This window comes from Sebastes fasciatus, chromosome 5 (assembly GCF_043250625.1).
Source record: "Sebastes fasciatus isolate fSebFas1 chromosome 5, fSebFas1.pri, whole genome shotgun sequence".
In the NCBI taxonomy this organism is placed as follows: Eukaryota; Metazoa; Chordata; class Actinopteri; order Perciformes; family Sebastidae; genus Sebastes; species Sebastes fasciatus.
The window spans coordinates 15,776,635-15,802,299 of NC_133799.1; the positions used below are offsets into that span (position 1 = coordinate 15,776,635).

The following is a 25,665-nucleotide window of genomic DNA, read 5'->3' on the forward strand; positions in this document are numbered from 1 at the left end:
ACCACAAAAGCATGTAGATGTTTAGCTCTAATAGCAGGTTATTCACTGTAAAACATATTTTCCTCAGTGAGGCTGAAAAATCCTTCACTTGTCTCTCAAGCATATAATCCTTTTTTTTGTTGTTGTATAAATAAAATGTTCACTCTTGTTTGTGGATAATATGATTATGGAAACTGCAATAAACCGAATATATTGTGCAGAAGATTGTGACACTGAATATAACACAAGCTGATCTACTTTTGGGAGCTTTGTTTGCAATAAATGACAAGATGTTTATGAGGATAATAACTCTATTGACAGAGAATGACAGCATGCTGTAACACAATAGCATGATGACTGGCTCACAGATTGTGTTTTGGCTGATGGGAAATGAGCAGGATTTCAACAGTATTAACCTGTTATTGCTAAAAACAGTGCTTTACTGTTATTACAAAAGAAAAGCTGTTAAATTACGCTCATAGGCCGTTTTTTAACTGAACTATAATGCATTCTTAAAAAACAGCACTTTACTGCTGATCAACTGTCTAAAGTATCAGCAGTAACAGTTTCATGCAGTATTTTATTATTTCTGGGACCTGATCTGCACATGTGAGGCTTGTACATTGTACATGATTGTAAAAGCAGTGAATTAGCTCTGTTCTTCACTCACATGTTGTTCTGGTTTGCATTCTGTGCTTGTAGCCAGCTATAGACAGACATTTTGGGAAAAGTGTCAACAAGTCTATTATAGCCTTTTTCCTAACAAGTGCCTTTAATTTTATTTAGTGTGAGTATTCCTATGTCTGTAACCTGCTAAGTCTATTCATCTAGGCAAAAAATAATGTTTATTAAAATGTATGTAAAAAATACAACCTAAATAGTGCATTAAAACAAATTAGTAAGATAATGTAAAAGAAAGGTGAAAAACAGCTATATAATGTATCTTTAAACAGTAAATTAACTGTAAAATACTATGAAATTAATACAAAAAACAGTGTTTTTCATTAACAGTACAAAGCTGTAAATTTCAGCGACAGTAATTTTACAGTAAAATAAAGGCAACCCTGCTGCCAGTTCTTTACTGTTATTTTAATTGGAAATTCTTAACAGTGTATGCACATCTCATGCAGGGTGACACTGAACCCAGTGAGATGACGACGATGATGAAGATGATGATGATGGTGATGGTGAAGCGCATGCCCCCTCTGTCTCTCCGCCCTCAGCAGGAGCAGGTTGCGTCAAACACGCTCCTCTCTTCATTTGCTGCTGTGCGCTTCTCGTCTCCATCACAGGAGCGCGGACAGGTAACCGCAATGTCGCATTTATATTCTGCTATGGAACAACATAGGGCGGTTTTTACGGTGTTTCTGGAATATGAAATAGATAAATGTGATGGGAAAAGGTAGGCTGTGTGTGATTGGGCTGATCAGCTCGAGGCTGTTCGGCTGGATGTGAGAGGTGGGCTGCCACACTTCATGGGATTACTATTAGTTTTTACTGTAGTGGGCTATATAACCTGATTTGTGTGTCTGCAGATGAGGAGAGCGTCTGTTGTGTCTCTGGTTGCTGTCATGCGCATGTTTTGGTTTGTGTTGGCAGCAGCAGGCTGCATGGAGGCTTTGACATGACGCTGTCATGCTGAACCGCTATAATCAATATTCAATATGCCAATCAATGTGACGCTATAGGAAGCAGCTTTTAAACTCCAATCGATCAGATGTGAGCATGTGGTTTCATAATCGTGTTTCATCATTGTCTGTGTGTTTATGAATGTGTTGGAGTTTGTGTGTGTGTGTGTGTGTGTGTGTGTGTGTGTGTGTGTTTATGAATGTGTTGGAGTTTGTGAGTGTGTGTGTCTGTGTGTGTTTATAAATGTGTTGCAGTTTGTGTTTGTGTGTGTGTGTGTGTGTGTGTGTGTGTGTGTCTGTATGTGTGTGTGTGTGTGTGTGTGTGTGTGTGTGTGTGTGTGTGTGTATGTGTGTGTGTGTCTCTGTGTGTCTGTATGTTTATGAATGTGTTGGAGTTTGTGTGTGTGTGTGTGTGTGTTTGTCTGTGTGTGTTTATGAATGTGTTGCAGTTTGTGTTTGTGTGTGTGTGTGTGTGTGTGTGTGTGTGTGTGTGTGTTTATGAATGTGTTGGTGTTTGTGTGTGCATGTGTGTGTGTGTGTGTGTGTGTGTGTGTGTGTGTGTGTCTGTGTGTGTGTGTTTGTGTGTGTGTGTGTGTGTGTGTGTGTGTGTGTGTGTGTGTGTGTGTGTGTGTGTGTGTGTGTGTCTGTGTGTGCGTGTGTGTGTGTGTGTGTGTGTGTGTGTGTGTGTGTGTGTGTGTATGTGTGTGTGTGTGTGTGTGTGTGTGTGTGTGTGTGTGTGTGTGTGTGTGTGTGTGTGTGTGTGTGTGTGTGTGTGCGTTTTTGACAGTATTGAAGCCATTCATGCGTCCAAACTGTGTTGTTCAGGTCATGTTGGGATACATGCAGAGACTCATGCCTTGATCAAGGCCCACAAATGTTTTTTTGTTATTATTGTGGGGTTTTTTGGCTGGTGGATTTGTATTTTTTTATGTATTATGCTGTAATGTAGAGCTGAAACAATTAAGTTAATGCTGCAACTATTTTGATAATTGCAATTTTTCAGGCAAAAATGGACAAATATTCTCTGCAGCTTCTAAAATATGATGATTTGCTACTTTTGTTGATCATATATGACTGTGAACTGAATATTTTTGGAGTTTAGACTGTTGGTTGGATACAAGGAGGAATTAGAAGATGCCTCCTTTAGCTCTGGAAATTTAAATCGTATTTTCCCCTATTTTCTGATATTTTTATTCGGATTAGTCAACAAAATCGTATGAGTGTCCTTTGGTCGACTAAGAATTCCTTTGGTCGAGGACAGCCCTAGTTTTTATAGACAAACAATTAATCAATTCACAACAAGACATCAAGAAAACAAACCGCAAATTAATTAATATGAAGTGTGAACATGCAAGAGCCAAGTTTGCTCTCTGTGCCTTTTAAGTTCTAATCTTGTAGGTCTCCTCTGCTGTTTGGCATAAATATGAATAAGGCATCAATGTTTTAACAGGTCAGGTCTGCTCGAGACAAACACTCACATGAAACACTGCTCTCCTCCTCTCCTCAGGATGGAGGCCCTGTTGAACGAGTGGCTGTGGCAGGAGGAGCGGTGGCTTCCTCCTGGCTTCCGCTGGCAGGACATTGAGATGAAGGACGACGAGGGCCGCTTTCCTCTACCCAGGGATCTCATCTACACCTTACCACTGGCCTTCGCCTTTATAGCCCTCAGATATGTCTTTGAGAGGTGAGACATACCTACCTCCATCACAGCTGGACCATGAACTCACAGATGCAAGATCTACCTTTTCATTGTTTTCATTAACTTTGACGTCTGCTGTGCTTGACTCGCTGGAGCAGTAAGTTTTCAATATTTATGGTGGATATTTGTGGTGGTCTTTAATGATGTATTGATTGCATGTGTTAAGGAAACAGAGCCGTAGAAATAGTTAGGCGTGATGGAGATTTCTCTGAGGCTGTCGCCAGGTGAACGCAAATGTTTAAACACATTGCGTGTGTCTTATTTCCTCTTGGCACCGGTCATGCTGGCTGGCTGACTGGCTGGTTTTCTGCCTGCTAAGCTGCAGCGTAATGGCTTCTTTACTCTTCATTAGTGCTCCCAGTAGATAGAGGGTGTAGATCAGACATGCAGTGGGAGGGAGGCATCATGAGTGGACAGTTTTTAGTTGCTGACTGTGTGAAAGCCCTTCCTCCTCCTCCCAGAGGGACTGGGCTCAGCCTTGTAAATGCGATGTGTACGTTGGAGCAAAAGGAGGATAATAACTGCAATGATGGTGGTGGTTTCTTGGTTTAAAGCAAACTACAGCTAGTGGGCGAAACTAAACTTTCTGATGTTGAACTGCTACTGATGTTCTGATGATTCACAGTACTAATTAATGGAACGGCCTCTGCAGCCTCTTGTAGAGATTTATCAACCACTGGAAATGAGACAGATGGGAAAACTAGAAAATCCCCAGTAGTGCTTATTATGAGAGTCCTACTGAAGCATCTAGAGATATCTTAGAAAAGGTCAAATCACCTATGTGAATCTTATCTTCAGTATAAGATAATGACTATGGAAAGGAAAAAAGTGTTTTTCATTTTTCAATATTTGAGCAGCAGGAAATGGATCTTAGCCTTCTTTTAAAGCACATTCATTATAGTCGGATTAATCGATATTAGTCAATGGACAAAAACTAATCTGCAACTAAATTTCAAGCAAAAATGCTAAAAATTTGATACTTCCAGGTTCTTAAATGTAAGAATTTGCTGCTTTTCTTGGTCTTACATTATAGTAAATCAATCGTTATTGGTTTTGGACTGTCTGTCGGGCAAAACAAGACATTGGATGAAGTCACTTTGGGCTCCAGGATATATTGTGACAAGCATTTTTCAAAATAATGGAAAATAATCGTTAGTTGCAGCCCTAATTTACATTTCAGTTTTAAATACTTCCATGACAATACTTAGGTGATGCTCATATCGGGGGATATTTATTTATTTTTATTTTATTTTTTATTTTACCTTTATTTAACCAGGTAAGTCAATTGAGAACCAATTCTCATCTACAAAGACGACCTGGCCAAGAGGCAGCGACAGGAGGCAAGTCGAAACAAGACATTAGAACATCGATACAACTGGTGCAATAAAAAACATTTGCCAATATCAAATCACAATTTATACAGGATATACAACAATAGTTGCATATGTACTGTGTTCCAGAGAAGCAAATTCAAAAGCAGCTGCAGTGATCAGAAACTATTGCTTATAAAGAGTACTACTAAACATGAATGAGCACTTAAAGGTTTACTCAAGGAGGTTTAGACACTTGATGAAAACATAATGGCATTCACGTATTAGATCATTTTCTTTACAGAGCATTTTCTGTACACTCTTTTGCACTGCACCATTGTATCAATAAAAGGTATTAAACATATCACAACATATAACTTAACAATCACTACAGCAGCCAATGACTTTGAACTAGAGGTTTTAACCAACCAGCCCACAGTCCAGTCCAGAAACTGGTGAAATTGTAATAAATTTGGACAAAAAAAAATAAAAAATTAGGCAACAAATGAAGGAAATCTCATGCACTGATGTGTTAAAAACATGTTATCATTACATGTATCATGGTCAGTTTATTGTGTTTCTGTATGTGAAGTGTTTGACTGTAAGTTGATGGCTGCTGTAAAAAGCAACTTGCCTGTACACTTGACAAGTTTTGCTGGTAGCAGGAGAGGAATATCGGCGATATGTGATGGAAGAAGAGGAGGGATGTGTTTGCATGCTTTCCGTATTATCTGTCCTAAAGTTGATAAACCGCGTGAGCTTGCTTGGCATGAGCAGTGTAAGATTAGTACCATTGTTTGGCTTGAAGCCTCATTTGTACCTTCATCAGGTATTTATTAGCCGATTAGTAACATTAGATGTGTTAGTAGCAGGGGAGGGGTGAGTGAGTAGTAGCACATGCTGAATACCAGCATGCACCTGTGTGTGTGTTAGTGGTGGTGGGCTTGTGTGTAGTCCCTGGTCCAACTGTGTGTTAGTTATTGTGATGGACAGTGAAGTTTGAAGGTGTCGCTTACGTCTGAGGAGCTGTCAGTCAGCTGGAAGGTGAAAGGTGTGTCTTCATTTGATAATCCCGGGCCGCAGCTGTTTCCTGTGTTGAGGTAGTGTGTGTGTGTGTGTGTGTGTGTGTGTGTGTGTGTGTGTGTGTGTGTGTGTGTGTGTGTGTGTGTGTGTGTGTGTGTGTGTGTGTGTGTGTGTGTGTGTGTGTGTAGGAGGTTCCTGTAACCAGAGACAATGTTTGTCTCCATGAAAAGCTGTCCTGACCTTCCCATTCTCTCTGATCTCCCCGTCCCTGACCACTTCAGGATGATTATCTCTGAGAAAGAGTTACACAAACCTAAAGCTGATTCTGACCAGAACCTTAAAACCAAGTCTGAACCCTCAAACAGGCCTTTGAGGAAGTGAGGACCGGCCAAACTGTTGTCACTTTGCAAAAATGTTCTCACTCTGAAGGTCTAAAAGTGGTTCTCACGAAGATAGATGTACAAGTAGCACAGACACACACACACACACACACACACATAAATGAAAACGTCTCTCCGGTGCTTCTACACTCACATTGTCCTTTCTCTGTTGCTGTCTGTCGCCATCTCTCTGTAACACACACACACACACACATGCAGATCAGGTGTCTCTTGATGCCATATCAGCTACTGACAAAGACTGTCTGGTTAAATATCACAAAACACCCATGGGAGCGGCTCAACAGGCTGTTAGGAGCAGCATAATGAGCGATCTTGTTGCCATTAGTCTGTGCTGTACTGTGGTTGGATCACATTGGACATCTGTTGATGTCATCTCACATAATCCAATTTGTTGTACTATCAAGATTGAAGTTTTCATGGTTTTCTTTTCTCTCCTGTTCTCTGTCCTCTCAGGCTCATCGGCGTCCCGTTAAGCAAACATTTAGGTGTGAAGGACCGGATTCGGATTCGAGCCGCTTCCATCCCAAAGCTGGAGACCTTCTACAAACAGAACAGTCGGCAACCATCGCAAGTTAGTATTATCATTCTGCCTTCCCTTTATTTTGACAGAAAATCTCTAACCAATCATTATCAAATCCTATTTTAGGTCCCCCTACTTTTATATCCTCAGTTTGATTTACTCACTAAAATCTTTTGGTGGTGTCCTCTTATGTTGAGTTGATGCCTTCAATTATTACTCTGCGCTCACAGCATGCCAGGTAGGGCTGTCTAGTCGACTAACACACATAGAATTTTGTCAACTAATTTATTAGTTGATTTAATCGACAGATCTGTGAAACAAAGTTTCTCCACAAAGAATCATACAAAAGCACCACTTTAAATCTTGTGTTCACCAGAGATGTGCTTATAAGTTTCTTGGAAATAAGTCATTCAGCATTAAAAAAGCATAAAAAAACGACTGATCGACTAAAAATAATCTTAGTCGACTAAGAGGGGGCAGCCCAAGTGCCAGGGTTAGCCAAAATGTTTTTCATCTAGTAGTCCCTGGACAGATGTAACAAAGTCATCCTAAAAAAGAATATAATATTAAAAATTAAAAAGGTATTGAAATAATTTATAAGCATGTAGAGCAGTACAAAGAAAAAGAGGAGAATGTTTATGTTAATGAAACACATCATACAGGGACCATTATACTATTATAAATGTCATTGTAAGTAGTTGTATTGCACCAATAATGCAGCAGTTTACACAGCATTTAAATTCTGTTTACCATTATTATTCATGGTTATTGATAACCAGTTTTATCATAATGTATTGTTTGCTAGTTGAATATAAATGCAGTTTTTCTTGATCCTTGATGTCACTGTTTCCCTCACACTTCTGAAACCAAACCTACACCTCTTGGTTACAGCGGGTCAAGATAAAACTGTGATAAATCCTGCAGAGTAGATGCAAAGTTTAATGGAAACAGTGCAGGGAAATGCCTGATAGGCGAATGCAAACATGGAGGTTTGCATACATTTGCAAACCAAAATGCAGAAAGGGAAAAGATAGACGTAAAAATGGATGAATAGTAAAAGCACAGTTTTATATGTGCTGTTAGTGTGTGTTGAGTGCGGTTGCATCCTAGCTGAAGACCATGATCGTTGTCTCGGAACAAGGAACTGTTAACAAAAAAAACAGCTCCACCACCAGTATGCTGTCTCCTCACTTATCACTATCACATTTTATTGTCATCATTTCCTGTTGTGAAACAACTAATCAGAAATATTAATGAACCTCTGCATAAAAAAAAACAGCATGACAACAATGCAATTACTGTGTATTTGCATTTGTTCCATTGTGCAGAGTTTTATTCTTTTCCCTTTGGCATGTGTAGACAAGTTATAGACAAGTTTAGGTTCACATGGAAATCCTCCACCCTCCTCTTGGTTTCCTTCGGCACTGTGACTCTGATATTCCTGCTCTGCTCTGCACCTGCCACAACAAGACATGACTTGACATATCAAATGAAAATGCACCACTCCATGAGCTCTGTTCTGTGTTGTGTGGCTATGCATGTGCATGCATGTGTGTATGTTCATGTGCATGCATGTGTGCCCTGACTTATTTGCACATCATCTATTTCCATGTTTCCTGGTCTAGCAGCAGCAGCAGCACCTGTCTGTTGCCTTTGTTGTTCTGACATGTAAATACCAGGACACATGGCAGAGTTGACTAAATATTAGGATGTCTGTTGGTACAGTAAGATGCAGGTATTTGCACAACACAGGAAATGTTGCACCCTCAGTATTGTTGGCTTCAAATGTAATCCTTTAATCCAACACAAGTAGAGTGCTACACAAATGGAAAGATGTGAGTCATTGTTTTGCCCTAACTAGTAGTAATTAAAAGTAATTACGTTTCTTCTAGCAAAGGACATTTTCAACAGCACCACGACTCTGTGTAAAGTATCAGGATGCAGAAAGAGAGAGCAGGGAACACTAGTCTTGTTATAGACTCGTCAACGCAGAACAAATGGTTGGATTAAGCACATTTATCTTTGTAGGAGACCTCCATTTCGACAGGTCAAATATCCAGCTTGTATGATCTGTATTTTTGCTACAATGTAGTAACACAACTGTCAGAGAGATCAGTGAGGAGCTCTGGCTGGTAATGTATCACATGTGAAATATTGCATCTCAGGAGTGAGATATCTGAGCCACTGTCTCAAGTACAAAAATTAACCTGGTATGAGTGCACCGATACTGTATGTGTAAATATGTATTTGTGTTTGTGTGCGTTCAGAATGAGGTGGGGAGCCTGGGGAAGCAGTCTGGACTCTCCCAGAGAAAGATCCAGACCTGGTTCAGACACAGAAGGAACCAGGACCGACCCAGCAACACCAAAAAGTTCTGCGAGGCCTCGTGAGTTTTTGTTTTCTTAAACACACATATTTTTACTGAGGTTTCTTCAGCAAATTATATAGAAAGTCTCACATTATGATGTAAATTACTTTAAATTACAAGTAAAATTCAGCATGTTGGAATGAAGTCTTTCATATTCATGTGAATATTCATACTGCTGCACAACATGCCTCTTTGACATTTCTTCAATATGTTCTTGATTGAACTAATTCACTCATTTAATTTATGCCGCAGCCTCTAACAAATGATGGTGTTTATTTTTATCTGTGCAGCTGGCGTTTTGTCTTCTACCTCGCATCGTTCACTGCAGGGCTCGGCTCTTTAATTAATGTAAGTCTGTTAGTCACTTTTATTCCTTTCAGAAGATCAGCCTTCATTACTAATTGCAGTTGTTTATATACTGTAATGTGTAGGAATGGAAAAATATTGGATTTATTATTGGATATATACACATTTCATAATCCCAGATGGTGTCATAGTCACACAAGGTTTAACTTTTTTTGCTTACATGAGTTGTATTAATATTCAGGCTGAAGCTTGTATCATGTGAAGACTCCTCTGATGATTGTTTGATGTTACAGACTCCGTGGTTCTGGGATCACAGAGAGTGTTGGAGGGGTTATCCCAAACAGGTGAGCAGGAAACAGCGTGATTTGAAATGAAAGTTTTGATGTTGTTGTTGATATAAACAGTTAAACATTGTCAGGCAGGATTTCAAGAAACAATCTAGCCTCGTAAATCAGCTTTCTTTTCTTTCATTCCATAAAAATCCAGTAAGAACTTTCAGTTATTTGAAACACTTGATATCTTATTGTCTTTTGATTTACAGTTTTAATAATTTATTAATTGATCAAGCAAAAATGCTGCTCAGCTTCTAAAATGCGACATTTTGCTCCCTTTCTTAATTATATGTGATTGTAAATTGAATATCGTTGGCTTTGGACTGTTGGTCGAACAAAACACACAATTTGAAAACATGACCTCAGGCTCTTTGAACTTGAAATGGGCATTTCTTTTACCATTTCCTTACGATTTATAGGCTAAATTATAAATTATTTGAAAAATAAATGACAGATTCATTGGTAGTGACAATATTTGTTGTCTATATACAGCCCTAATACCAAAATCAACCATTTCTCAAGCACAACTGGGACGTACACTAACACTTTTAAAAGAAAAGTGACTTGAAAAAAAAGAACAGCTGGGAGGGACAACAAAACAAAGTCTTTAGTCTGTACAGAAGGAGAAGACTTTGGGCTCATAACACAGTTTGGTCAGTACACTGACTCCACCCACCCATTAATGTTTTTACCCTGAGTAGAAAAGCTAATATCTCTGTCGTGTTGATGACAGTTAGGTATGCCTTCAGGTCGACATTCCTCCGGAGAAGCCCGCCTTTCCTTGTGGGGTCATGGCCGCGAACAGAAAACACTGGAAAAAATGCAATGACTGATTACAGCTCCTGCAGGCAACACTGCCGCTGACCTTTTTCCTTTTTTTAAGTCTTGTGGCCTCTGACTGAAAGAAAGGATGTGTTTTTAAGGGTTAAATGCCCCAGTCACCTTCCTACCATTGTGTTGCTGCAGACTTTGTATGCTGCATGTTCTGCTAGAGGTGTTTTGATTTGAGATAGTGCCCCACCACTTTCTCTGAATAATAACACTTCCTCTTTTTGAAAGCAGGTTTGTTATTTTACAGTATGTTCTTTATGGGAATGTCCTGGAGTTTTTATGTGACCATTAAGAGGGCGAAGCTGTTAATGCTCAGTCGTGTGGAATCCTGGGTAGTTTTTGGACAAAGGGCGCTTTTGGGGGTCCCATTTCCTCCAACCCTCCCCTTCTCCAGCACACACATGCTAGAGGGGCCAAAGCCACTCTGCAGTTGAACAACATACATTTGCATACATACATAGCAAAACTGGCAAGAGTTTCACAAAATGTGTTTAGAGTGTTTTGCTTTGCTGACTGTAAATGCTTCAACATATGTCTACAGTATATTTATCTGAGGCTACACAGATAAGCAGGATGATGGAAATGCTTCTGTTGCATCCTGAATGAAAATTTGTACTTATTGTTTCTCTCTTCCTCTCATTCTTTAGGCCGTGGCTGAGGCTCATTACTGGTATTACATCTTGGAGTTGGGCTTCTATATGTCGCTGCTTCTGTGCGTCTCTGTGGATGTCAAGCGAAAAGTGAGTGTATATAAAATTAAAACCTAAGAGCAACACCCTGTTGGCTTTCACATGGTTTCTTCTGCATTTCCTCTCATTTTGAACTTTTAGTCTAATGGTCAACACCAAAAAGCTAAGTGCATCACTTGAACACTTTTTTTTTGCACAGTGTAATCCAAATGTTGTTTTTCTCTTGCATGATTACACTTAATACGGATTATACACTGGATTATCTCCTATTACATCATAACTTTGTGTACTTTGCATTTGCTATCATTTTAGAGTGTTGCAGGATTTTAAGTCGTTAGTAAGAGAGTAGCACATACTGTTCACTGAAATAGAAATAGAAATAGAATTAAAAGAAGACATTTATTTAACCCAGACCTATGCATAGGAACTCAAACTTTTTAAATGTGCTCTAGTCTTTGCTGTATTGCTAAAATACTAGGAATTACAGTAAATAATGAATGTAATTCATCTATTTTTCTTATTCCTGTGTTTTAAGGAAACCATTTAAGGTGGTTGCTGCTGCAGCTTTCTTAGAAAAATTCCTAAATTCAGTGAGAAAAAAAAAGGTGGTTTTGTGTGATTCGGGCTTCAAGCTGCTGATCAAAGATCTGAGCTTCAAACACAACAACAAATCACTCCAGACAGCATGTAAATCTGCCTTTCCAATACTTGTACTGGACAAGACCGCAGACAGAGAGCGGCTGAAGTCTTGGTTATGCTACTATACATCTTCCTCACACTGTGTGGTCTCTGTGTGTTCATGTGTGCGTTCCAGGACTTCAAGGAGCAGGTAATTCATCACATCGCCACCATATTCCTCATCGGTTTCTCCTACTGTGCCAACTATGTGAGAGTTGGCACTCTGGTGATGCTGGTGCACGACTCTTCTGACTTCCTTCTCGAGGTAAAACCCCACACATGAATTTCAATCTGCGTGATTCATTCATTCAATTGTGTACTTTGAGTTGGAGAAAAGGGAAGGAGGAAATGCATCATTATGAATTCAATTTACTCACATGCAATGCTTTGAAATGCCAAAAACATGGCACAAAGGTCACAGGGAACTTGACTTGAATACAGCCATTGTGTATTTATTGTGGAAGTTTTCATTCCCTTACACCCTAACACATTGTAAACCTACTGAGCTGCACTTAGAAAAGTAAAATAGTAAAAATACCCTTTGGCTGTAGAAGTCTTACCTGCAAGTCCCTCAGCGGGACAATAGCTCCATTGTCTGAGGCTGATTTTCCTGGGTGTAACATTTCACTGATAGCATCTGAAAATAACGATTGTCACTGTCGTCTCAGAGCTGAGGGAAATATGTGGAGCTAGTCATGTGACCTCAGGCGGGACTGGGTGTCGTCTGGCCTCTGATAAAAGTCATAAAGGGATGATGTGGGTGTTACATTCAGCCAGCAACTCCTGTACAGCCAGGCATGTATCACTGAGTAGGGGAACAGTTTTTGGTGCTCATTTGATAATGTTAGATTTAAAGAGACAGGGTGTAGGATTTGGCGGCATCTACTGGTGTGGTTGCAATCTGCAACCACACCAGTAGATGACCACCAACTGAGTACCCTTCCGCTCACTCCTCCCTTTCCAAGACTGCGGTAACGTGAGCAAAACCATGGTAACACAGTTCACCTCACTCAGAGACCATCCTTACCATAATAACACTACTTTAGGAGCAACAGAAGTCAGACAGCGGCTGGCGGTACCACAGTTTTGCACTCTGCAGCTCACATTACTGCAGTTTCACAAGCATGTCAGAGAACTACAGTGGCCTTCAGGTAACATAAAAACGTGAAAGGCTCTTGCTAGTGTTTGGTTTGTCCGTTGTGCTACTGTAGAAACATGGCGGACTTTGTGAAGAGGACCCGCTCCCTATGTAGATACGAAGGGCTCATTCTAAGCTAACGAAAACACAACGATTCTTAGTTTCAGGTGATTATACACTAATTAAATCATAGTTATGAATAATATATTCCATTTCTGCTAATAGATCCCCCAAAATGTTACACACTGTTCCTTTAAATGATGGAGATCATTTTTTCTTGTTATTCATATAGAAATGTCTTCTTCTGTGATCATTTCTTTCCTTAGAACTTTTTCGTTGAGTGAATGGCAGTGATATTTCCTCTGTTACAACAAACCAAATTGAATGAAATAAGGTCAGCTAAAAGGGTGCCAGTCTGACACACTGAACCTCTTTTTGGCCGCTCGCTGTAGGTCGCTCTAGAAACAGTATCGAGAACAGACTGGGATTGTTTGTAGTGATTAATCATAGATGTAAGCTGTAAGAGTGTTTGGTTTGGATAACTAACAGGCACTTTTTCCTCTGAAAGTCTGCCAAGATGTTTCACTATGCCGGCTGGACGAGAACATGCGACTCGCTGTTTGTCGTCTTCTCTCTGGTGTTCCTGGTGACGAGGCTGGTGGTGTTTCCTGGCAGGTATAACGTCATGGTGGAATATAATACTTTTCTGTTTTTTCCCAGTTTCTCCCAGATGTTGACATTTCCTAGCAACAAACACATGGCATTACACATACTTCAAACTTGGTAGTTTTTTGCAGTCGTCATTTGGTTTGCAAGTCTGTGTCCTAGCAATAATACAAGTGAACTTTCACACAGATTTTTATATTCCATGACACAATGCCACTTGTTGTTTTTTTAGTTCCTGTAGTGATTCCCAAAGACTGGGTCAGTACCCACAGGTGGGACACAGCCAGGAGATTTTATTAGGGTTGCCAAATAAATTTGCAGAATTTCTTCCATAGTCTTTTATTTAAGATTTATCTGATCTGCAGTACACCTTTGAGCCACATGAGGGAGCCTGAACATCCGTATTGTTCTGATAATTGTAGCCCACATATAACGCTGAATCTATAATATGAAAGGCTAGCGTACATTCTGTTGGTTTTTAAAGCCTAAATGCATTTTTTTGGTCTCATTTATTATTCATTATATATCTCATTTAGTATTTAACATGTGTATATGTTTTCAATAACACATGCATAAAACAAAGTTGTGATTTATCAAACGTATATCTCTTCAAAATGGCTGGTTTACCTATAGAAAGATAGAATAATGTGATGTGGAAATGGCAGTAAAAATGGTAAGGAATGTTCATTTACGCACAAATTCACTCCTCTCACAATTTATAGATAAGGCCTATTGTGAATTGGGTCACCATGGCTTGTCATTTTTAAAAAGTGGGTCCCCAGTTAAAAAAAGTTTGGGAAACACTGCATGTATCAAGATGCTCTAAATCTTTCCAGAGTTGGTGTTGGAGCGATACTAAAACTGACTATGGCCTCACTATGTTTTTCCAGAATTGTCCACACAACCTTGGTGCTGTCTCGAGAATTCTTCAAGCCCTTCTTTGGTTATTATTTCCTCAATGCGCTGCTGTTGGTGCTGCAAGCACTGCACATCTTCTGGGCTTATCTCATCCTACGCATGGTCTACAAGTTTATGTTCATGGGCAAGGTGAGAAGTGTGCAAATGAAAAGGGAAGGGGGAATGAGTGCAGTCACTTTGGCACCAAAAATTGTTTGTTTTATTTACTTTTTTTTTCTTCATAGGTGGAGCGTGATGAACGTAGCGATGAGGAAAGTGAGTTGGACGATAAAGAGGAGGAGCCTGAGGAAGAAGGGGACGAGTGCAGCTGGGAGCAAAGAAAGGGCACAATCAACTCCAAACTGGCATCGCTGGCTAACAACTGTGTCCTGAACAACCTGACCAACCAGAGGAATATAAACAGCAGACTGCCCAAAGCTAGATAGTGGAGCAGCCTCACTGGACAAATACATTATTTCCCCTTCTGCCTATTGGAGATGAACTAATTTCTGACATATACATACATACATGGCTTGTGTACATCCAACATGGTCCATTGATGATTTCCGAACAGGATACGTCTGCATCCTGCTCATCTTCAAAAAAAGAAGGAGAAGAAAAAGCACAGATGATTGTAAATCTGCCCACCAAGTGTGAGATTAGGAAGAAACGCCATCATTACTGTCACCCATACCACTGCATACTATAAAGATATATTTGGCAAAACAAAAAGTCAGGAAGTTTCCTTTACAACAAATGATCATGTGTTGTTGCAGATTTTGTATTTATGCTGATTCTTTTCACTGTATTATAATAGCTTGTTTGTAAACACATAAGGATACAAGTACTGTGCTATAATGCATATATTCTTTCTTTGGTCAACAAGAAGGAAAACTACATGTTTTTTACACAAAATCAAACTGTTCCAATTAACATGTGGTTAAACAGAGCAAAGTAAAGCTAGAATTTAATAGTAATTCACTCCTACAGCTTTGTATTCACATACACGGTATGGTTGATTGTACATAGACTATTAAGAATACTGATTGTAGTAAATCTGTTGATAAACCACTTTATATATCTATTTTTTATGAACCATTTATTCAGCAGGTAATTTTTATGTTGTTGTGATCTGTGACAGAATCTAAAAGGCTACTGCAGAAGTCCTTTAGTGATGATGAAGTTATATTTTTCTGTAATAAGATTTGATTTTGTCAGTTACGTTGAAGCTCACTTCTTAAAAGAGACACGGCGCCCCCTGGTGCACAAAGAAGAGCATAGTCTTGTAGAGAAAGCAATGATGCCTTTACAGAAAAATGTACTGCTACAAGAAATATGGACTTAAACCATATGTGTGTGAGTGCGTGTGTGTGTGTGTGTGTTTCTTTTTCTACTTTGAATATCATTGTGACAGGCAGCATGATTTCTCAATGATGTTTTTGTTAAGGTTTGCTCTACTGGACTTTAGTTTTGTGCCTTGGCTGCTGTTTTTACACTATTCTGTGGCAAACACTCAATATTAAACCCTGTAGGATTACCTTCACTGGACAGGTTTTACTGTGACTGGTTTTAATGTTTTGCTTGAAATGTTGGTGAGGCTGGTAGTGAATAAGTAAGCCATGAAAAGTACGCACACAGATGGGCATTAGTGAAATGTGAGATATTTTATTATAGTGCAGTTGTCTACAAAGGTCAAATGCTTTATGGCTCACATGAATTGTAAAGATTTAATGATTTTTATAAAGGCTGATGGCATATTTTGGTATGACTAAACTGGCTCTGCTACTTTACTAGTAGGAACAAGAGGTCATTTGGATGTAACATGTATTTAAACAGTGAAAGACATGGCTCAGTGTCTGTAAACATTTTACAGACTTGGGTCCAGGTTACATCATCAACAGTATACAGTATGGATACAGTAACATCATAAACTACAGTACAATCATACACAATAGGTAATTCACTAATCACTACCAAAAAGAGGTGTTACATTTTCACAGTTTAGTGAGGGCAAATCTTTAGAGTAGAAACTGGGTCGTGTCTGTCTTTGAACGGGAGCTTAATAGCACTGTGGCATACAACATAAATTGGGATTCAACGAGTTGTAGAGCACTATAGGGCTGATCCACTGACTAACGCACTCATGACCCTCACTGGAATATTGTTGTTTTTTTAAATTAGGTATAGATACAGAACCGGGAGAAATGTCATATTTCCAGGAAAGTAACCCGTGACTGTTCTCTTATGAGGGATGTTTTGTTGATGGTGTGGCTAGTTGGAAAGTTTTAATAAATTACTTACATTGAATGAATTAGCACTGCTGTCTTATTTTAAGTGGAACACTTTACAAGTCTTGAGTATTTGTTCATTCAATCTATTTTTATTTTTTTTTGCCTCTGCGGTGGCGAGAACCGTTGCCGGTGGCATTATGTTTGTCTGTCCGTACGTACGTACGTTCATCTGTCCCATTCTCATGAATGTGATACCTCAGGAACGCCTTGAGGGAAGTTCTTCAAATTTAGCACAAACGTCCACTTGGACTCGAGGATGAACTAATTACATTTTGGTGGTCAAAGGTCACTGTGACCTCCATCCCATTCTCGTGATATCTCAAGAAGGCATTGAGCGAATTTCTTCAAAATTGGCAGAATTTGGCACAAATGTCCACTTGGACTCGAGGATGAACTGATTAGTTTTTGATGGTCAAAAGTCAAAGAACAAGGTCACTCTGACCTCATAAAACACGTGTTTGGCCATAACTCAAGAACTCATATGCTAATATTGACAATTCCACACACATGTCACACATAAAATGATGAAGTGATGACAGACATGGATGTAAACTACAACTTAACTTGTTGGTGGAGGCATACAACCTTAATAATTCTAGTTTTTAATGAAAGCTTTTTGTTTTTGTATTTATTTCACCCAAATTGTGACCTTTTACATAAACATTTATTTGGGAAGTGCTCTGACTGACACTTCTAATATATGCATATACATTACCACAGATAGTGTTTTGTGGAATAGATTAATACATTTTCATTCACATCACGTGACCATTCTCATGGTGACACACCCTCTGAGGGGCACAGGGCAGGGTATGGCATCATCTACCTGAATGCAAGTGTCTATGTAAGGGTCCATCAGCACCATGTTTGGGAATGCTTTGTTGCTCTTCCTCTCACTGACCAGGTATATCTGGCCACTGACTGTTGTGCAGCCAGAGAAGAACTTCCTGTCCAGACATTCCTCCTCAAGCACAGTCCACTCATCTGTCTCCACATCAAAACGCAAGGCATGGCCTCCAAACAGGTAGAGGGCACCGTTGAGCTCTGTGGCAACCAGGTCATATCTGTGAAAGGGTAAAGAAAAGGTTTAATTTTCACATAAAAACAACAATATACAAATAAAGAAATATCAGTTTGTCAGAATATGTCAGAAAGCAAAGTTGAAGTATCTGTTGAAAATTCACTCACCGTGGAAATGGCGAATAGGAGACCACATCCCACTGATCCTCCTTCACCATGTACCTCTGAATCCCACCATACACCTCCCCGTTTTCATCCAGGCCACACGCCACATAGATACACGACCCCAGAGAAGCAGTGGCTGCCCTCTCCACAGCCCTAACCATGGGGCTGACCTCCTCCCAACCCTCTGACCCCAGGACCAGCTTTTCTACATCGGACACAAGCCCTTCATCCATGCTGCCCCCCAGGACATACAGTACAGAGTCCAGCCCTATGGAGCAGTGGCTGTGCCTGGATGTCCGCAGGGCCGGCCCATCCACCCAGCGCTGGTTTGCACATTCGTATATCTTGACCCAGTCCGCACAGAACCACAGCACGTCCCGGTAGTAGCCGCCTGTCACGACCACTTTGTCTCCTACATAATGAAAGAATAAGAAAATATAATGTTAGGAAATAAATTATATAATGTCCATACATATGTTGTGTTATTTGGCATTTAATGTAAGAACAAAGACAGATGATTGAGATGCATTTACACACTCCACATGAGGAATAAATACACATTCAGCCCCTCCCTCATCATCAGTTTCATTACTACACTCATCTTCATCACTATCATTCACATCCAACCATTACCTACTGCAGCTACCGAGTACTGTGTGAGGTTCTTCCTCTGCAGAGGGGGACAGTTTTCCCATCGACCACTGAGAGGGTGAAACTGGTACAGTGACTGCTGCTCCTTATCGTGAGGTCCACCCAGGACAAAGAGGGCCTCTCTGGCCCTGATCCTCGTCATCGACCTGCCTATTGACCAAGATGCCGGGAAATGTTCATTCAGTGCGCAGATGAGCTTGGCTCTGATGTCACAGTTTATCATTTTGGTCAAAAGTTCAATGATAAATGGTAAAGAGAGCGACTCAGGTCTCACCAGCTGAACAAGCTCCGGAAAATTTTCCTCTCGTTTTGAATCAAATGACACCCAACGTAGGGTAGCCTCCAGGGCCAAGTCATCTTTATGGATGGCCAGGTCATCACTGGCAAGAAGGTCTGCTACAGCTTCCTTAGACAGGGACAGGAAGTCCTCTTCAGCAACAATAGCAGAGAAGTGTGTGAGCGCCACCTGTCGTGCTGCCGTGTAGAGCTGAGTACAGCCCAGCTGCCAGGCGTAGGCCATCATTCCCAGGCAGTTACTCAAGTGCAGCTCACGCTCCAGGAACTTGCAGCACAGCAGCCTGGCTCGCTCCAGTTGTAAAAAGTCTGCAGTCTGAAGGATCCCCAGAACGTTTTCTCTGTCCAAATCAAGATTGGATGTCTTGCTGTATTCCATTAAAACCCTGAAATGCTGCAGACACACACCTTTGATCTCAACTTTCCTTTTGCTGCTCTCTAGGCCACAGCCAAAAAACAGAGCCCTGAAGTAGGGACTCTGCAGGGCCAGTCGTTGACGGTTGACATAAAAACTCTCTCCTTCTACCCGTAGAATAACATCAGGGACTATATCAGACGCAGAGTTAGAGTCTGTCACATGTAAAGCAGATTTGTCCTCCTCAAGTTTGTTTATCTGTTCAGAAAGAACAGTGAATTTAAAGCTCTGAGGTTTCAGCTCAGTGTCGGCTCCGCAGGCCATGTCACAGCCACACCAACCGTCTTCTGCACAGTGCCACGTCCTCGCTCTAGTTTACAACACAACAACTGGTGGTATTAATAGTACTTTCCCCCCCTGACTGACTGCTGACTAAAAGCTACAAGGAAAAGGAGGTCAGTTTGAAAACAGATTCTAATTATAACACAGGGAGGCCAGGGACTAATATAACACGAATTGTTTGATTTTCAAACTCTGATCATTTTCTCCTGTTGGTAAATTAATAAGGCGGGCTGGCTCTGTGGTCGGCTTGGAGCTCGACTCTCTGGAGCCATCAAACTGTACAACACCTCTCTAGGGAGTGGGCAAAGGAGAACGGTCTGCAGGACAGATAATAATGCACACACTGCACTTTCATAGACTAAGCTACTGGAGTTACCCTGCACTATACTAATTTTTAACAGTCTCTTCTGCACTATATTCACTTTTTTTAATTGTCATGTATCACAGCTGTTGCCCTGCACTATATTCAGTTTAGTTTGTTTTTGAATATTTTATTTTCAAATTTTTTAGTTAACCAAATATACGAAACATACAAAACACAAACTCACACAAACATGGCTCAAAATTCCCTCCCTATCCCATCCACATACAAACTGAAAAAGTACCATACTAAAAAGGAGTAGGCTAGTTAACGATCAATTTAATTAAAAAGGATATAGAAAAAACAAATGAAATACACAAATAAAGAAATCATAAATAACGAGATGCAGTGTTTTGACTTATTCAGATGAGTAATGATGTATCAAGTCTGACAATTTTGTTATATCAAATCTGATATAGGTGTTGGTAAGGAGTCCATATAGGTTAAATAGGGTTGCCAAATCTTCAGAAAGGTATTGTTTTAATTTCTCAGGGTATATGTGATCCACTATATTCAGTTTTAACAGTTTTCTTCATCTCCTTGTATTTTTATATCTGGTATATTTTTTTGTACTTTGTACTTTGCACTACTAACTTTTTGGAACTACTATGGAACACTATGGAACAGTGATAAAGTTACTATCTAACTATCTATCTATCTATCTATCTATCTATCTATCTATCTATCTATCTATCTATCTAAGAGAGTCAACAAACTAATAAACAACAAACCAATGACGTCAGCAAGCGCTCAGCGATTTGATTGGTTGGAACACTCGTGAGGTCACAGTTTCACTTCCGTGTCACGCAGCTAGCATGGCGGTGAGTTCGAAAGGTTTTCACTTTCATTCAAATATCTTTTTACTTTTGTACTATTAAACATTTCCAGGGATATCTTTAGACAGTAATTGTTTATTCCGAACATAACCTGACTTGTCGAAGGAAATATTCGGAAGTAACGTGGCGTTTTTCTGACGTTACATCTGCTAACCTGGCTAGCAGAGCGAAGCTAACACGTTAGCTCAGCGTTACATGTGACTTACAAACAAATGTCTCTTTACTCTGTGTAGGATAAAGAGAAGAAGAAGAAGGAGAGCATCTTCGACTTGTCTAAATACATCGACAAGCCGATTCGTGTGAAGTTTCAAGGAGGACGAGAAGGTAGGAGGATTACATGATGATGATAATAAGCTAATGCTAACCAATGTAGCCGGTGGAAACAGGAGCTGTATGTTTGGGTGTTTGGTTCCCTGACTAATGCAAGCTTTACTCTGTGTGTTTCCCTCTCAGCCAGCGGTGTCCTGAAAGGTTTTGATCCTCTGTTGAACCTGGTGCTGGACGGGACAATCGAGTACATGAGGGGTAAGTTAAGTTGGAGAAAAACTGTCAAACTGTGTCAATGTTGGCTCAGGAGTGGGTTAGCTGTGACGAAGACACATTATCATGGGAAATGTGATTATGTACAACATGAAGCTGTTAAACTGGTTCTTCTCCAATGGGATAAGTGCTGCAAAATGAAAGGAACTGTATGGAGATATGCCTTGGCCTGGAAGAAAACAAAGATTCATACACAGTACTAGACTCCAACAATGTGTATATATATATATATATAGATAGATATATAGATAGATAGTAACTTTATTGATCCCAAGGAAATTAAAGTTTCCAGCATCACAGTTCCATAGTGCAAAACATGTTAGTAAAAAAGCAGTAAAAAAAAAGGTAATAGTACAAAGTACAAAAAAATATACCAAATATAAAAATACAAGGAGATAAAGAAAACTGTTAAAGGGACTATTTGTAACTTTGTAAGCGTATAAATGTAGTGGGTCGACACATGCGCGCTCGCATATGCACGTTCGCGTGTAGCCGCTGTACCCTCCTCCTCTGCCTGCTCGCCTTCACTCAGACAGCTCAGCTCGCTCCACCTCTAGACGTGAACGCGCGCTCACTACACACTGCAGAAGAGTTAGTTTAGCTCTGAGAATATCTAGTGAATGCACAGGCGACGTTTGTGCAGAAATAACTGCTGCAGCTCCTCCAGACCAACAGAGGTTTTCCGTGTCTTGTGAAGTGACAGAGCTCTACAGAGATTTACGTAGTCTTCTAGTTACCGACCAGGTGCCGGTGTCTCCTCTGCTCTCTCCGCCTGCGGGCGGAGAGAACAGAGGAGACACACTGCAGAGCCCCGCTGCTTCAGCCTGCACTTAGGCAGGAAAAGCCAACACTAGGATCAGATCTAAATCATGTTCATGGAGAGACCTTCGTCTGGTCAGCTAACATTACTGCCAAGCAGCTGAAATATAGAGTGATATTGTGGTTTTAGCTGACTTGTGTCGCCTCACTGTTTTGAGCGATGCTCGTTCAGGTATATTTAGAGCGAGCAAGCGCGACGCTGACTTTCGTTGATTTCACGACCACAGGGGTCGCTGTTAAGAAGCATTTCTGAAAGTTACAAATAGTCCCTTTTAAAACTGAATATTAAAAAAGTGAATATAGTGCAGAAGAGACTGTTAAAAATGAGTATAGTGCAGGGTAACTCCAGTAGCTTAGTCTATGAAAGTGCACTGTGTGCATTATCTGTCCTGCAGACCGTCCTCCTAAACGAAAGAGGTTATGGGTCCGTCTGGCTACAACGACAGGATGAGTATAATGTTGAGACACTGGATATCATCTAGCCCGTGTGGTCTCAAGGAATGGATTGAGCTGATGACAGAGATGGCTACATTTAAACGAGTTACAGAGTAATGGAGAAGGATTATATTTTCAAACAAACCTGGTGCTTCTTTCTGGCCCCAATAGAGAGAATGTCTGTCTATTTGTACTGGCACCTGGTATGATGAATTGGAAGATTTAGATGTAACTGGCATACTCAAGGCACCCTTCCTTTATTTTTTTTTGTCTTTGCTGGAGTGTTGTTGTGTTGCCCACAGTTGTGTCTCAGGTGAAACTGTATTGAATGGCTGCGTGCAACCTGGGTTAATTTAAGGGGAGAAACGTCTGTGTACTTAGGTCTGTTATACTCCCCTTTGTTTTGTTTGATAGGATGTTGTCTGTGTTTTCAGTTTTAAAAAAAAAGAGGGAACATGTCTTTTTAATGTTATGTTATGAGGTGTGACAACATCTGTTTTGTTCTGTTAACCTGTCAAATATCAATAAAAAGAACAGGTTCATTTAAATTCATCTTCACGTCTGTGGCATGTAAACTTGAATTCTTGTGTGTCTATAACCTTTTTCTGTCCTTGTCTAATCCAGATCCAGATGACCAGCTAAAGCTGACAGAAGACACCAGGCAGCTGGGGCTGGTGGTCTGCAGAGGAACCTCCGTAGTGCTCATCTGTCCTCAGGACGGCATGGAGGCTATACCAAACCCGTTCGTACAGCAACAGGACGGCTAGCAGTCTGTCACTCGCTTCATTACAGTCACACACACACAAATACAACCATGCACACACTTGAACATTTTGTGGTGTTTTTTGTTGTTTTCTTTTTTTTAAAACATAACCGTAATCATTCGTCCAACAGAGCAAATTTCTGTTAAAAATCATAAGTTGATCAGTGAAAGGACTTTTGAAAGCACTTCACTTTTGTTTCTTGGTGTGCAAGTTTGCAAAGATTTGAGTTGTAAAGAGCCCACAAGTTTGAGAAGTGTTAACAGTACCATTTTCTTTTTATCCACAATAAGAAACTTTTTACTATTCTTTGTTGTTTTTGATAAGAAAATAAAATGTATGTTGTAAAATGTGTTCTCCCTTGTTCTTGTACATATTGAATGTATGGATGGAGAACTTGATGGCAGAATCTTAAGTCAGTGATTTTAAATGTGATTTAGAGAATCCTGAAAGTTGCAGCAATTTAATGAACATCAAGCTTCTATTTTCTGTGTGGCTCAGCAGTCTGCTATTTTGTAGAGTTACTCTGTCACTTGCGGTCTGTCTGCAGCTCGGTGTCATTGCTGCCTAATTTGGCCAGAAAAAAAGACTTTCTGATTAAATAAAGGCTAAAATATAAAGATTTTACGGGTTAGCTACAGATTATTTACACACGCAGTCCTTTAATAATCACACAAACTAATAGATTATGTCATATCTTTTATAACACTGACCAGCTAGTTCAGACCAGTGGAGGGACTTCTTAAACATTTACTGGCTGTCGGTGGACAAACTGCTGGTTTGGCTACAGCTCCATCCTCTTTTTGATGCAGGACAGAAGTATTTGATTGTGATCTTTGAAAGTGTTTAAAGGACTAAAGGGAGTATGTGTTGTGTGTGAAGATGAGCTACTCAAGCCTGTCTGCACACTGACAAAGAGACATTTATGGTTATAACTGCTCTGACTCTGAACTGCTTTAAGCAGGGTGGGGGAATCATGTAAACTAAGTAAACTGATTTACCTTTGTTAGGTATGTTTGTTTTAGGGAGGGGATGACAGGAGGGATTATATGTTGGCTATTGCGTCAACAAGTCAATGTATTCTTGTTAAAATAGGATCCAGGTAATTTTAAATGAGGTAGTTATTAAAGGGACAGTGTGTAACATTTAGGTGAATCTATTGGCAGAAATGGAATAAAGTATTAAGTATGTTTTCTTTAGTGTATAATTACCTGAAAATAAGAACCATCGTGTTTTCGTTACCTTAGAATGAACCGTGTATATCTACATAGGGAGCAGGTCGCCATGTTTCTACAGTAGCCCAGAACAGACAAACCAAACACTGGCTTTAGATAGGGCCATTTGTGTTTTCGCGCCGGCCAACATAGTTCTCCTACATGCTTGGCTAGGGATGTCGCGATATACCGGTATTGACGATTACCGTGATATTTAAAAAATGAAATATTGATGTTAATAATACACATGATAATATTGTGTAAATAATCCAGTGCCTCTTAAATCATTTTATATATACAGTTATGGTTACAGACTCTCTCAAACTCCCTACACTCGTATTTTGAGTGTAATTCATTTGCCAAAGAGACAAAACGCACATTTTTTTTATTATTTTCTATAGATTTGTGATAATATCGTTATTGTGAATTCTTTTGGACGCGATAATTGTGTAATGAAAATCTGATATGACAGCCTTCGCTTGGCACACGGGAGAAGTTTCAGTTGGTTGCAATCTGCAACCTCACCGCTAGATGTCGCCAAATCCTACACACTGCACCTTTAACTGTTATTTGTGCCATTTATAATTGATAGTGGGTTTTTCTTGTGAACCGTACATCCTGAATTGGGGCTCCCAATTTCACTTAACTTATTTAGATTTGTGAGAATAACATATATAGCTTATATCGTCATAGAATTGTGAATAAAAAAACTCCTGAACATCGACTTTTATCTAACTTAAAGGGACTGTTTGTAACTTTTTACACGTATAAATCTACCGGGTCGGGATCCCATGCACGCTTGCATATGCGCGCTCGCGTGTGGCCAGAATCTCTGCTCCTCTGCCTGCTTGCCTTCACTCACACACCGCGTGCGTTCTCGCTGTCTCGCTCCACTTTTAGGTGCATGCGCGCTCACTACACACTGCAGAAGAGTTAGTAGCTCTGAGAATATTTAGTGAATGTACAGTGGACGTTTGTGCAGAAATAACTGCTGCAGCTCCTCCAGACCAGCAGAGGTTTTCCGTGTCTTGTGAAGTAACGGGGCTCCGCAGCGAGAAACGTTATCGTCTCCGACCGGGTGCCTGAGGGAGACACCGGCAACCGGTCGGAGACGAT

General features: G+C 40.1%; 3 protein-coding genes across 4 annotated transcripts; 2 read left to right on the forward strand and 1 right to left on the reverse strand.

Moving 5' to 3' along the window:
* Positions 1-1,188: 1,188 nt before the first annotated feature.
* Positions 1,189-16,772, forward strand: LOC141767720 (ceramide synthase 2-like). 2 transcript variants are annotated; one of them, XM_074635288.1, is made up of 11 exons: positions 1,189-1,283; positions 3,115-3,291; positions 6,494-6,611; positions 8,828-8,946; positions 9,219-9,276; positions 9,528-9,578; positions 11,045-11,137; positions 11,901-12,029; positions 13,471-13,577; positions 14,459-14,615; positions 14,711-16,772. In XM_074635288.1, the coding sequence occupies exons 2-11, from the start codon at positions 3,116-3,118 to the stop codon at positions 14,909-14,911; spliced, it is 1,209 nt and encodes a 402-aa protein (XP_074491389.1). In that variant the 5' UTR covers positions 1,189-1,283; position 3,115; the 3' UTR covers positions 14,912-16,772. The 2 variants fall into 2 exon arrangements, with proteins under 2 accessions (XP_074491389.1, XP_074491390.1); XM_074635289.1 differs by lacking the exon at positions 1,189-1,283 and having other exon boundaries at positions 3,140-3,403.
* LOC141767719 (kelch-like protein 24) lies at positions 16,115-19,577 on the reverse strand. The gene is made up of 3 exons (XM_074635287.1): positions 18,575-19,577; positions 17,945-18,353; positions 16,115-17,820 (listed from the first exon to the last, which is right to left on the reverse strand). Exons 1-3 carry the CDS (start codon positions 19,563-19,565, stop codon positions 17,517-17,519), a joined length of 1,704 nt encoding a protein of 567 aa, XP_074491388.1. The 5' UTR covers positions 19,566-19,577; the 3' UTR covers positions 16,115-17,516.
* Positions 19,578-20,655: 1,078 nt separating this feature from the next.
* lsm7 (LSM7 homolog, U6 small nuclear RNA and mRNA degradation associated) lies at positions 20,656-23,685 on the forward strand. The gene is made up of 4 exons (XM_074635290.1): positions 20,656-20,765; positions 21,014-21,104; positions 21,234-21,305; positions 23,199-23,685. The coding sequence occupies exons 1-4, from the start codon at positions 20,760-20,762 to the stop codon at positions 23,339-23,341; spliced, it is 312 nt and encodes a 103-aa protein (XP_074491391.1). The 5' UTR covers positions 20,656-20,759; the 3' UTR covers positions 23,342-23,685.
* Positions 23,686-25,665: the final 1,980 nt, after the last annotated feature.